The 14,436-nt window shown below is 45.5% G+C and overlaps 1 protein-coding gene across 13 annotated transcripts in view; it reads right to left on the reverse strand.

The window, feature by feature from the left end:
• DLG1 (discs large MAGUK scaffold protein 1) overlaps nucleotides 1–7,541 on the reverse strand; it is a 131,174-nt gene extending 123,633 nt beyond the window's left edge. For all 13 annotated transcript variants that reach the window (XM_052686800.1, XM_052686805.1, XM_052686797.1 and 10 more), the window contains exons 1-2: nucleotides 7,437–7,541; nucleotides 7,163–7,294 (exon numbers count right to left, since the gene is read on the reverse strand). In XM_052686800.1, coding sequence (XP_052542760.1) covers nucleotides 7,163–7,294; nucleotides 7,437–7,455 — 151 coding nt within the window. In that variant the 5' untranslated portion in view covers nucleotides 7,456–7,541. The remainder of the gene's footprint in view (nucleotides 1–7,162; nucleotides 7,295–7,436) is intronic.
• Between the last annotated feature and the right edge of the window lie 6,895 nt (nucleotides 7,542–14,436).

The raw sequence follows: 14,436 nt of genomic DNA on the forward strand, positions 1-14,436 counted from the left end.
TACTGTCAGATCAGGCAAAAGAGTCCACCAATGCTACAGATTTTCATTCCTCAGGTGCAAGGCAGTTCCTGATAATTCTAAAGGAGCCACAATGCTGCATCCTAACTTCATCTGACGTCTCAAGCTAAGTAAACCCAAATGCGAGACCTGGAAAATGAATTATTAATAACTGACAAGAAAATAAAAATGCGAACAGAAACTTCACATTCATTTGCCAAACCAATAACCAGAGTCAGGTGAGTGTTCTCTCTTTGTGTTCATCCTTCATCCCCAGCAGAAACATTCATATTTATACAACAAAAAGTGAAAACCAGACTCATGGTAATGCCTGTAAAGCCCCTTCCTAGAGTTGTTTGTTTTTAAACACATGCTGACTATTGCTATGCACCACATCTTGAAAAATGCAAGTTGTAGTGCAGCTTTCCCACCACACATGTCCTGTTCTATAGACTTTGAGCTGCAGCAGCCAACTCCTCTTCCTCAACCATTCTGCTTGTTTTGGTGGCTATGCCCCAAGCTTTAACCCTTCTGCACACACTTAACTTCTAGCCCTCAAACTCCAGAAGTATTATTTTCTGTTTCAATAGCATAAATGCAGCTTAATTTGCACTCATTTGAAACTGCTGTCATCGAACCTCAGATCCAGCTCTCTGCCCTTATTCCTCTGGCTGATGCTTGCAGTGAGCCACGTCAAACTCCTCACCAGCCTGTCAGCTTATGTCTTCCAAACTGTTCACATTTTCCCCTTTGCTCTCCAATTGCTTCTTCAGCATACTTTCAGATGGTCTCTTTCCAGTTTTCCTTCAGAATCCCACAGGGATTATATTCAAAATTAAGGGAGGAAAAACTTAAAGAATTTAAAATGGTCATCACTCAGCTAAAAGTTGGCAAAACCCCCCTGGCTGTCCACGCTCTTTCCTATTGAACATTACCTCATGTGTACTTACTCACCAACCCAAGACAGAAAAAAAAAACCCGAAACAAACTCTCAGTTACCCATTCTCTCCAAATAACTTAACTGCAGTTCCAAACTATTAGCAACCAATATAACTGTGCCTTTTTTCTTAAAAGGGTGTATTTAGCACTGTCAGGCTAATAGAAACTTCATGCAGGAAGAGCTATTAGTAACTTCTAATTGTAGGATGAGCCAATACAGAACTGACCAGGATTTCCTCCAAAGGAATGAACTCTGGGAAGGAAGAAAAACAATTGAGGGATATAGGGGATACACTCACTCAAACATCTGAACTGAGCTCTCACACAGGTGCACAGCTCTGCCTTTTCCTCTTTCACTAATAATAGCTAATAGACTTGAAGGTAACTGACAGTGGCAGCACCACACACAACATCTCCCCCAGAAGCAACACCTGTACACTCCCTGCAGCCAAGCTCTAAAACAAGGTTCTGAACTTGGGATTCAAATTTTCAATACTTTTACCATTTGTCCACAAGCCTTCCTCACTGTATCTTTGTCCTAGACCAACTGTCTTTTTAATCTCAAACCAAAGCAACTGGTTTTTTGAGGACATTGTTGGGAAGATACTTGCTCATAACAAGATCCCTGTAAAAGCTTTATCAAACAACCCTACAGCCTCCCTTACCTTAGAGAACAAAGTTAAGGAGGTGATTCTACTGTCAGCCCTCTACAGTATCTTAAAATCCCTCCAAGTTCGGCCTAGTTATGATTCAGGGAACCATCTGTGCAAGGAAACAGCTCAGCAGCTGTCAGATTTTGAGCCTCTTGGAATGATTCATCCCACCTGCAAAGCAAGTGCCATCTCCCAAAACACAGGCAACAGGATGCCCAGGACAAGCCCCCAGGACAAGCCCCACATCACCAGGCTCACAGAATTCCAGCTGCAGCACTGGACAGAAGAAACTTTTCCAGAACCTGGAAACTGTAGCAGTAATTCTGAAGTTCAGCTTTCTTCTCGGCCTCCAGAAAAACACCCATTTATTGACAGAGTCCACTGCTCAATAACCCCTTGTGATGGTAGCCCAGCAAAGACAGTAATACTGTGACTGACAGATTCTACAGTGCAGCGATTCAGAACTGAATACACAGTTGGGATAACCACAGGGATAATCTTTTGCCACAATACTCTCTCTGCACACCCATAACTGCTCAACTTACACTAGTCCTCCATGCTATTTTGGGCTGCCAAAAGCAGCTCCTAATCCCATTGCACTGTCACAAACACACGCAGGACAGTAAGCACTGAAACATCAAAAGAGAAGGAATACAGGCAGCACACACACAACACCCCCAAAGCTTTCCACACTCTCAAGCTGTATTGCATACATACAAAATGACAGGCAGTTCTTTAAGGAGGAGGAGCAATGAGGGTCTGTTTCCCTCATCATTGCATTCCTTCAAAAGGACAGCATGAAGTTCTTCCGAAAAATGGGTTCTTAGGCAACTACAAACTACATGGAAAAAGTACAGTAACAGCTGAATTCATGTTCCACACCTCCAGACATAAAGCAAACTTCATTTTGTACTCTCTCAATCCAAATCCAGATAATCAAGTCCTTAACTACTTTTGAAGACTCAATGCTATGTCCAATCAGGCTGAAACAAAGCACCTTGTCCTGAAGCTTAAGGAAGGGGACTGCACTCAGTAACTGCAGCGCATCCTCGAGACGCTGCTCTGGACAGCAGATAAACACCTGAAAGTTGTAAGAACTGCACCCATGGATCTTTCAGTCTTAGATAGGAGCAAAGATATACCCAGCCCTTGGGGGGAGGGGAAGGAAAAAAAAAAAAACAAAATAGCACAAAAATGCAGCAAGGTTAAGATTCCATTCTAAAAATACCCTATTTAGCATCTACAATTTCAGTGGTATATCCAACACAAATGATGATTTAATTTTCCCTGAACTTCCATCTAATAAAAAAGCACTATTCACTATCTAACCAGATTCCTGAGTTACTGTCAAGAATTCCCAGATCCGCAATGAAAATATTCTTCAGCTAACCCTGAACCAGGCCATGCAGTGCCTCAGCTGCACTTCAGTCAGGAAGCAGCTCACAAGCAGCTTCACTCACCTTACCTCAGAGCAGACTGACACAGGGCACAAACCCAGCACTGAAGCTCTCTGAGGCATGCGCGAGTTTGAAAAGTTGATTGTGTCATCACAGCCTGTGTTCTATTAACTAACCATATCACTGAAATACAAGCTGATACTGAAGTTTCCTCAAGAGCAAGTACTTTTGGTTTCAGTTATGAAGAAAAGCTTCAGCTTTAACTGCATCAGACTTGAATTTAGCTAGTTAGTAAAGTATTTCCACACCAGTTAAATAATTGAAAGGGAGGTAAAAGAACAAGAACGGCATCCCCAAAGTCACAGAGAACTCAGTGTGGGACCACGCGTGGTCAGACCGCACCACATGGTCCCAACCTTGAGGAGCACTGAGCCTACATCAGCCTAAAACATAGGACCGTTCCCTTCACCAGCCTAGAAAGGCAATGTGGACAGAGCTACAGCTGCTTTAAATTCCTAGAAGTTTCAGCCCCAATCAGATAAACCTGAATGAGGCATTTACCTTACTGCAACCATCAGCCGTCATCACATTTCAGAGATGAGACTTACTCCTCCGGTGTGTAAAAACATCAGTGGCATTTCTAACACTATTTCATAGTGTTCATCAATCCAGATTGTGGGTAAGAGCACCTTCACATTCACTGGGATAAGAGTTTCTTGGTTCAGCAAAGGCCACAGAAACCACTCCATTTTGTCTGCAAGATTTCCCACGCTAGATATTTAGTGCCAGGAATATTCAGCACATAATTACACCAGACATCTTCACACGGAAAGGCTCCAAGTTAAATAAATTAGGTGGCTCACATGAACGATATTCATCACATTCAGCTTTTCCCAGTCAACTTCATCATTTGAAAAAAAAAAAAAAAAAAAAAAAAAAAAAAAGGCCTCCAGATGCAGTTGTAAAAATAATGCTAAATAGCCCTAGGGACTTAACTGTAAAAGTATGATCTGATTATTTCAAAATAAATACCAAATTCTGCACCAAAATGAAATGAAATCATATGCCATCCCTCCTTACGTGGATGCCTTACTGTGGCCACTTAATAACCTAACTCACTGTATCAGTTATCAGGATATCAATAACAAGCTTTTTTAACAAGAAAGAAATCAACAGGTAGAAAAGATAGCACTAGATCCTCACACAGTAAAATAGGAGTTTTACTTAAAAACAACACTATTTCTCAAGCTGGCTTTAATTAAAGGCTGCTAGTATCCATTTAATTAAAGCACCAGACATCATTATACTTGGCTGGCTGAAGCAAATAAAATGGGAACTCCACATTACAGAACACAGAAAAGCAAAGAGTGGCTTTTTCAGACTCTTTGAAGGAAGGTCACTGACAATTGGTTTCTGATATTGTTACTAATATAAATTACTGCAGTTATTTCACTTACAGAAATAACATCGATGTGATGATGTCAATTTTCTAACACTGTTCACACTGAGCAGCCACTGCCTTAATTCAACTCATTTTAAACCAGTTTGTTATATTTAAGAAGCAGGTCAAGTTTGTAAGATTGCTGAAACTAGAATTTGTTGGAGGAATTAAAGGAAAGTATAATGTGAGGAAAAAAAAGTTCTCAGATGTGAGAATATCACTTACTCTTCAGTACCCAAACTGAAATTCACAAAGAACCTACCATTTAATTCCTTCCTGTTAAAATAAATAGATGGAATATTCAGTATTTCTGGAAGAGAATACTGATGTCTTCCATTATAGAGTTGAAGATACACTCCTGTGCATAAAGTAACGACTATTTTTTGCTTGAAAGAACAGTATTTGCTTGCCAGGTTCAGAACCACACCAAAAAAAAAGATGAATTTGACAGCAAATCCTGACTGGAGCCATCACAAACATTGTTACCTACCACGGACAGGAGGGTCCTGGAGATACAGCAGCAACCAGGCAGAATAAAAGCAAGAAGAAAAGTAGAATGAAAGTAACTTCATTTGTGCTCATTGGAGGTTTTGTTTTACTTTTTTTCTACTGTTAAAAACAGCAGAAACTAGAAGCAGCTTTCCAGAAGAAGCACCTACATGAAAAATAAATTCATAGTTGAGCTTGGAAGCTTCTGTCAGTGTGCAGCTGTGAATATTTAAGTTGGAGACACAGCACAACTCCTCTAAAAGTCACACCTGAAAAATCAGCAGCAAGATGATGACAAGCACAGCATTCAAGGTAAGTCCAACCTGCAGCACAGCTTCATCCAGGCTGTTCCCAAATCTCTGCCACAAGAGGACAGGCAGGAACTGACTCAAAGGCTTCCCAGCCAATGCAGCCATCTCTCATGGAGCACTTTTTCCAGGCAGCCCCCTCCTCCCTGCAGGGCGCTGACCCCCTCCCAGGGGGCACAAGGCAGTAGCCACACTGCATAAAGGTGTAGCCAGGAGCACAGCATCCAGGAGCAGCCTGCCATGAGCAAGTACTCCTCCAACTCATTTCCATGGAAAGGAGCAGGTTAAGGGAAGAATAGTGAAGATGACAGCATCAGTTCCTGGGAAGTTACTCTCTACCATCACGTTTCAGAGAAACAGTTTGGAGCACAAACACATGCTCCTTAACAAGCAATCACACAGTTAACCACTAAATGTGAAATTAACATTAATGCTCTCAAACAGCGCAACACCTATTTGTGCATGCTGAGACCAGCTGAACGGGACAGAAGCAAAGACCCCACGGCTACAACAGAACTTCTGACAGATCAGAAAACAGGCCATGCAGCCCTCCAGCAGCCACACGGTAGCCCCCATTGAAGAATGCTACTGCCAAGTGCTAAGTTACAGAGGCAAGCTGGCTCCAGATACGGCTTTTAGAATAAAGTGTGTCTTGCAGGTTACAATACCAAAGGCCATTTCCATGCCACTGACTCATACCTCATTCAATAAATAACACCAAGATTTCCTTGGTATAAGTAAGAAGCACAATCACAGTATTAAGCTTCCAATACAAAACTTCAACAATGTCATTCAGCAACACAACACATAGAGGTGCACAGATCCTCATCATGAAGCTGCTCAGCATCAACTGAGTACTGAAATGCACAGAGCTCCTGCAAGTAAGCCTTTTCTGGGGGTGTCCTATGGGAACAGACCTATCTGCACAATCACCTTTCAGGAATGCACATGGGAGATGTCCCATAAGAAGACCAACTTCTGAAAACCTACCTGGAGATGAAATAAATGCTCCAGGAGAAAGCTCTTCAAGTGCAGCAACGCTCTGTCCCTCCTCATGTTTCCACCACAACACAAATTCAAAGATACAAGGCCAAAAAGTAGTGGACCTGTGAGATAGGCTACATAGGCTGCAAACTGCCTAACTGCAAAGTAAACCCATACTGTCTACAATGTTAACAGCAATTTAGATACAAGTTACTTTGTTAAAAGGGAAGGAAGTGAAACTTGGAAGAAGTTTTTACTCTGAGCTGCCTCACACACAGTGATGACCAATTTCACGAAGAAACCTGCAGAAGCTGCAAAGCCACAATTCTGCAAGTTGTGTTTACAATCTGCTTATTTATTTTGCTCTGTTTGTTTTCTAAGAGATGCGCAGGAAATTCAAAGTTTCACAGAAGGATTTCAGCAATATTTACACTAACAGTTCCAGAGAAAAAGCACCAAAAGCACTCTGAACTTGGGAATTAGTGAGGTTTTAACTGCACTTCACTGTGCAGAAAAAGTTGGTGCAGCCACCTGCAAAGTCAGAGGTTTCCTTCCATTCACTTTAACTGCTTGTGACACACGCAATTTGCAGCATTTTTAGGGATCCTTCAGAAGGGAGATTTGTCCAATTTCTAATTAAGAGCAAAACCACTTCAGCTCACTCGTTAGGCACTGACACGCGGACTCACAACTAGAACACATTCCCCATAAATTGTTCAAATCCATAGCAACAGACGTGGAAAACGCGGCTGCACAGCACAGCGCAGCCCAGAAGAGAGGCGCCGCACAGCCGGTCGCTTCCAGGCCGGGCAGAAAACTCGTACAAAGTATGACAGAAACCGGCCGATCGGAACAGCACGTGTGTGAGCGCGGCGGCACAAGGGCTCCGACAATACAGCAAACCGCCTCCCCTCAACGACACCGCAGGCGGCAGCACACGAGAACCCGGCTTACCGATCAGCGCCTGGAAGAGGTTGCTCTGGAAGATGCCGATGACCCGCTCGATGGAGTTCCGCAGCTGCCGGTCCTCCGCCTGGCTCAGCTTGGAGCGGTACTCCTGCAGGAGGCGCAGGGCGCGCTGGGTATCTGCGGGCGGACACGAGACTCGCTGAGGCGGCACAGGTGGGCGACCGCGACCACCCCCGCGCCGCGGACCGCCCCGCGCGGCGCGCCCGTCCCTTTGTCCGCGGCCGGGACCGCGCCCGGCCCGGCTGTGCGCGGCGCTCACCTTGCTTCCTGACGGGCATGGCGGCTCCGTCCGGCAAACTTTCGGCCCGACCCGGCGCGGGGTGGCAGCGGCGCGCACCCCCTGCCGGCCGGGCGCGGGGGGAGCGCCCCGCCCGACCCACCGCCCCGCCGAGCGACCGAACGACCCTCCCGGCGGCTCCGCTCGGGGCTCCCGCCGCGGGGAGCGGAACGGCTCGGGGACGCGGCGGGCCGGGCGCGGGGCGGCTGTTGCGGGTCGGGCGGGGCTGGGCGCGCGCCGCCGCCGCCTCCCGCTCTCGCCGCTCGGAAATTCCAAACTTTCCAGCCAAAATGGCGGCCTGGAGGCTGGGGGGGAGCGCGCCCCCCCCTCCCACGTGACCTGGCCCGGCGGCCGCCCAATCAGCGCGCGGAGCGGCCCGGGGCCGGTACCTAGGCGGCGGGGCGGGGGGGGGAGGAGGCAAGGTGAGCGCTCGGCGCCCGCCTTAAAGGGGCGGTGCGCGGCCGCCCGGCCCGGCCCCCCTCAGCCCCGCCGCCGCCGCTTTGTCCCGCCGGCGCCCGGGGCGGCTCCCTCGTGGCCCGCGGGGAACGCTGCGCCCGGCGGCAGCGGCGCAACTCCTCCGTTGCGGCCGCTCCGCCGCTCTCGGGGCAGGCGCGCCGCCACAGGTGCGCGGCTCCCGGTGCCGAGCGCCGCCCCTCGGCGGCACCGCACGTGCGCGCCGCGCGCGACAGCGGCGATCCGAGCTCGGCCGGGGCTCCGCGGGAGCGGCTCTCTGGCTGCGGAGCGGGCAGCCAGCGCCGGGCGGGAGGAGAGTCCCTGCGGAGCGTTCTGAGCGCCGCTGACCAGGCGAAGGTGTGCTAACGTGTGGGCTCGGGGCGATTCGAGGGGTTGCGCTGGAGCCGTTACTTATTTCTCACTAAAGCACTTGAAAACCCGCGTGCACGGCCCGTGTCCGGAAGGCAGAGCTGGAAGTCGGAGCCCGGCCCGAGCCAGCAGCAGGCCCAGCACAGACCTCTGCTCCGCTCCAACCCCGTGTTTGGTGTGCAGTTTGTACCAGGACTTCCTCCCGCAGCTTTCTGCCGTGAAACAGTCCACGTAGCTCCATGAAGAAAACAGCACGCATTCAGTGTTACTGACATTACATTCCCATTTCCAACATTACCTATTTTCATAGCCTCAGGGATTTGGCAATTGCTGGTGCTGGTCCACGTAACTTCAAATGAAACCATCTTAAGTAAGGAGGGACATTGTCTTCCATCATTGGCCTCATCTGTTTGCACTGCTTACAACAGTGCTGCACGCACTCTAAAAGGGCCCACATTCCGCTTGATGTCAGAGGAATACACCTACACGAGGAGAGGAAGAGCAGCCCAAAGTTAGCCAGCAGAAAGGACATATCCATACAGTGAGGTTGCTTTGTTGACTGATAAAAAATTTATTACAAAGCTAAAACAAGAATAAAAACTTGTAATTAAACAAACTGCCATAAAGACACATTTTTTTTGTTAATCAGGACTTGAAGGCTTTTTAAGTGTTAAGATATAATCCCTTAACGTAAGGTCATTGTGGTGGGGATAGAGGAATAATCTCATATAACACCCTGAGATGGCATTTCTCACTTGTTACTCACGCTCCAGGAAAAAAAAAGAAAACAGAAAAAAAAGAAAAAAGAAAAAAGAAAAAAAAAAAAAAAGAAAGAAAAGATCAAAGAAGGGTCAGGATGAGAGATCAGTGAGTCAGGAAGCAATTAGCTGGGCCCTAGTGCACTTCCAAGTGGGGCTGATCTCAGCACTGCTGTTTTAGTTCCAGGGGACTTTTGTTGATTCCAATGAAACTTTAGAATATGGTTTGGAAATTCCAGCATGTATAGAAGATGTCCTACGAACGGACCTTTCACCAACACACTGCATAAGGGTCTGTTATGGAACTGTCCTTAATTGCACACCTTCTTGCTGGGGCTCCAGCCCTGAGAGGAAATTGTTCATTCACACAGAGGAGGAGGAAGTGGGGCAATAACCAGAGGATCGTTTATGCCACTGCTCAAGCAACATCATTTAAAACAAACCATTATAGGCAGCATACAGAAAGGCTTGTGCTGCAATTGTGCAGCGAGCACACAAGTCTGCATTATGCTGAGCTCAGCAAGTCCTGGCTCTGGTCCAGAATGACCCTCAGCAGAGGAACTCCAGAACAATTACACCAAGAAGCCTCCTGCCTCCATTGTTGCCCTCCTGGCCACAGATATGACCCAGAGTGTGACAGTCCCTGTCCCTGCCACTGAAGCCTTTCTTTCGCCACTGCTGCCAGCAGCCTATGTGGGACCCTGGGACAGTCCCCTGGTGACATTTTCTCACATCAAGTTGGACGATCGCACAGAAGGTTAGCATTGATTCTTGCAATACGCCACTTCAGCAAAATAATAAAATTGCTGCTCCTTGACAAGGAATGAGAGGAAAGAGCTTTTCATATCAGGGTTGCTAATAAGAGAAAACAGAATAACAAGAACAGTGATCCTTTCAGTCTTATGCTTGTCATCTGCATAGTGCCCGAAGCCTAAAAGCAGCTGTCATACAGCACACAGTGCTGAGCTGTGGCAGCAGTACACCTCAGCAGACCTCCTGCAGCTGCAGAGAGATTTCACTTCACTTCCCCTGCAAAGTCAGCGCAACATTTCACAGCTAACCAGAGAAGCAATGAAACTAATGAAGCCTAATTTCCTCTGGCTGTTAAGGAATAAAGCCTGAGTGAAGTTAGCTCATTCATTATGCTGATCTGGATTCTCTGATGCCTGGTAAGATTGGATCATGGGCTGCAGCCTTACCTTCCTGCTTTTCAGGGCAGCGTTTTTTTTAATTGTGATCCATAATTTCATGGGCTAAAAAGATACAGACAACTTCTGGATGAGTTCTGCTTAAAGAAAAGCATGCCATAGTAGTATGTGTCTTTCTGCAAAACTTCATGGATACATCCAGTTTCCATGAGGCTACTAAAAATTCAAGCTGTTCTTTTCATTGCAGTGTGCTATTAGTGGCTGTCGTACACACTCAGTTATCAGTTGAAGAACCAGCTCACCCATATCAGCTTTTCTATTGTGAATAATATAATTCACTCCCTATCACTCACAGAAGGATACAAAGAATTACAGGAATCAATACACTGTGCTCTCAGTGCCCTTTGACCTGAAATTATTCCACTTGTTAAAAACAAAGTTTTAATTTAATAAAAAAAAAAAACAAAAAAAAACCACAATTTCATCTTATTTAATTAAGTCTACCCAGTAGAATCCTTATAAGGTCATCTTACACAGCTTTGAGTCTTTGCTTTTCAACCAGGGAATGCAGGGAAGAATACAGAGCACAGAGAATCGTTTCCCAGTCATGCTCTTAAGTTACCTCTACATCCAAAGTTTGTCCTCATAAGTGAAATGCCTCAGTTTAAATGGGCACCTGAACACAAGGATCTAGCAACGTGTTGTTCTTATGGTTCAAGGGCCCAGCCGAGTGTGAGCAGCACACGAGCATGTTCCCAATTACAAGGAGAATGAGAGAGAACTGTTGCTTTGTGTTGTGCATTTTTTGGTTTGGGGTGATTTTATTTCCTCTCCAATCTTTAGTTTTCTGCCTGTGTACAGTTTGAGTTCTCCAAAGTTGTCTGAGTTGTTGCTGAATTAGGAGTTTGGTGCCTTGTGTGTGATGTCATCTGTCCCTTCTCCTGCTCTTGTAATAAAGCATTCCTAGTAATGTTGGGACAACTCACCATCCTACAAAAGATGGAGTTCTGTTATTCTGTCAGCTTCAAGAACTAGAAAACCATGTGGAATGGAGTAATGTGTAACTTCACTTTTTAGATTTAAAAATAAAGTGTGTTTATTCTTGCCTAACATATAGAATAGTGTAACTGAAATTTCTATGAACTTATAAAGTTCTGTTCCTAGCTGCTAATGCCCAAATACTTTCTGGACAGGTACAAAATATGAGAAACAGAAGCCTGTGACACAACACTAGTTATAACCCTTAACAATTACTGCCGATACAACACACATCAACCTGGATCATCTTCCTGCACACTTTCTGTAACCAGGACTGTGTTATATAATATCAGCTTAACAGCTTCTTAGTTGACTTCCTGATGTAAAGATAAACATCATTATATAACCTGCCTATTTTAACTTTGAGTCAAATGAAGCAGAGGGTGCTGCGTTATGGGGAATGAGCCTGTGTGAAAACCCAACCTAAGAAATAAACCTGTCAATAGAAGCTTACACCCTGCTCAGGAGCGTTTTGCTGTGAAAAGCGCAGCAGTTGCTTTGGGTTTTGACTGATCACATATAACTGCAGTTAAAATGCTAGTTTGGGATTTTTTCTACAATCAGGCATTAGGCAATTAAAGTAAAATCTAGTCAATTTAACTCTTACATTATATAAATGTTTGCTATCCCTCAGGCTGTAAGCACTGCTTGCTCTGTGCTGATTTTTGTCTCTGCAGGAGCTGCCCCAGAGTCGGGGACTGTCCTACATTGGGTCGGACATCTGTGCCTTAGCCATGCAGCCCATCAGCACATTGACATCACTGCATATCACATCCAGATACCTTTGTTTCCTCAGCATGAACAATGCAGCACTTGTAGCAGAGAGCACAGGGCTGTGCAGCCTGGTTAGATCCACAAACCTCTGCTGCCACTGTGTTGTCTATCACGTGCACCTGAAGGAACCCTTTAAGTTTGGGGATTACAGAGACACAAAGGATTAAGTGAGTCAAAAGAACAGAAAGGAAGTTTGATGATAGTGATTTCTTTTTGATGGAATCAAAGTCATACATGTCAGAAGTTGCCTTTGTTAGCAGCTAAGTATCACCTTACGAATGAGGTGTTTTCACAAGGCATTAGGAGATCACAGTTCTCACCAAGTACAGTTGCTGGCCTGCGTCCCCACAGTACTTCCCAAGCAGCTCTGCCCTCTGCTATGCACAGGCTGTGCTGAGGACACCCAGATCACCGGCTCCCCACCTCCTACCTCCACTCCCTGCTGCTCAGTGCTGCAGAAGAGCTGTGCAGAGTTGCTGGAGACAGCAGCTCCGCTGGCCCCCAGGGCTGCCTCTGTGGTGAGCAGGTAACTGGATTATCAGGCACACCTTCCTTTTCATGGGCTTCTCCTTACTTGTTTGTGGAGAAGCTTTGAGAGGATAAAGGTGACTGCGTGCAATAGTTATGTGAAGGAAAAAAGCAGCACTAAAAAAGAATGCAAAAAGAACTCAAATGTTTTATCTTGTTTGGAATTTTATGAATAATTTATATCACAGGAGGGAGGGGCCACAGATGAATGAAGCCAAGAGGTGAGTCCTCCAGCATCACAGCTCTGAGTGAGCAGAGAGAAAATCTGTAAGGCTTTGCCTGGCTGAGTAGGCCCTGCAGATGAGGGGAGCAGCTCTGTGGGGTCACAGACATTGCCCACAGGAATGAATGAGGCCCCTTGTGCCCTTGGGTGAAGCAAGAGTTCAGTGGTGCTGAGCTCACGAACTCTGCAGTGCCTCCATTCTCTTCTGTTTTACTTTGAGGCTTGTTTAGTTGCAGGAAGTCCTTGTAAACCTGTGGTGTTTTCAGGACAGAACGTTGCTTGGAGCCATCGTGCATTTTTCGTAATGCTTTTGAATCCCAATGGTACTGTTTCTACTCTTATGGGCATAAAAGAGACAGTATCAAAATGAACTTGTTATTGATTCACACACAGACTCCAGTTTGTCCTTCCAATAAGTTCCATGTGACAGATAGCTCATTATGCCTTACAGCTTACACGTCCCTTTTCTTACTCAAATTCCCTAAAGTACTGTTGCAAGCTGAGTTCAATAGGAATTTAAACAGTTTCTGATACACTCCTACTGGCCTCCTATTAGGCTCTCCATATTACTTCCAAACACACCAACCGAAGCAGCATAGTTGCCAGCAGCTCGCATAGAAACCCAACCTCTGCAGCCAGGCCCAAGGATCCAGCTGTGTGCTTCAGAAAGGTGCAGGAAGCTGGCTGCAAACATCAGGCACGCACACAGAGACAACAAACACTGTAGTACCATTCACTACTGATAATCCAGTGCTTCTTCTCATTCCATCTATCTGTTCTTTGCCTCCAAAAACAATATTCTTGGAAATAATGCATGTTTTCTTCTTATTTTAAGATTTTTTTTTTTTGCATGTGACAGGAAAATCTTCCACTGACTGTGAATGTTCTTTTTAACAAAGCAAAAAATGATGTCATCAAAGGCCATACTGCATTCCTTCCCAGGTGTATGCTATTGCAACAGCAGAGCACATGGAGTAACTAGTTTGTCCGATACCAAGATTGACTCATAAGGGCAACAAAAGTTGGAAGACAGGTGTATGCTTGCAGTTCTCACCCTATTTCCGTGATAATTTAGACATCTGATGGAAGAAAATATTCTTGTGATGCACAGGCTCCCAAGGATGAGAACCTTCCTCAGCTATGAGGAAGAGCAACATCTCTCCCAAAGCTGCATGGAGTTTCTGTTTAATGAAGGACTGCTGTGAGCACCCAGATCTTTGCACCAAGGGTGGGCACTGAGACTTGACAGAAGTCTGTATTGCTGCTCTGGATTGAAGGACTTCTCATTACTTTCCTAATCAGAAATAGCTCAGTCTTCTCTGGGCATAACACAAGTATAGAACATGCCTCACATTTCAGAGTCTCACTAACAATTTTCTCAATTATTAATTAAAAGCTCATTTGATTATAAACTCTATCCCATGCTGCAGGAGACATCTAGTTTCATCACTAACAGTTCATTCAGACTCCAAAGATACCGTCCTAAAAGCAAACAGCAGTCCAGAGAAAGAAAACTGCATCATTATTTATAGTATTGCATTACAATTCAGATGAGATTAACCAACTCTGTTTCTAATCTCTTTACAATATATGATGAAGCATGCTTGCCATGTTAGTTTCTGTTGGCTAAGGCTACTTATGCAGGATCTTTGCCATAGTCCCAGTCAATTCCTGATGCATCTTTGCCTCTG

Source organism: Tympanuchus pallidicinctus, unplaced genomic scaffold (genome assembly GCF_026119805.1).
Source record: "Tympanuchus pallidicinctus isolate F22 unplaced genomic scaffold, pur_lepc_1.0 scaffold22, whole genome shotgun sequence".
In the NCBI taxonomy this organism is placed as follows: domain Eukaryota; kingdom Metazoa; phylum Chordata; class Aves; order Galliformes; family Phasianidae; genus Tympanuchus; species Tympanuchus pallidicinctus.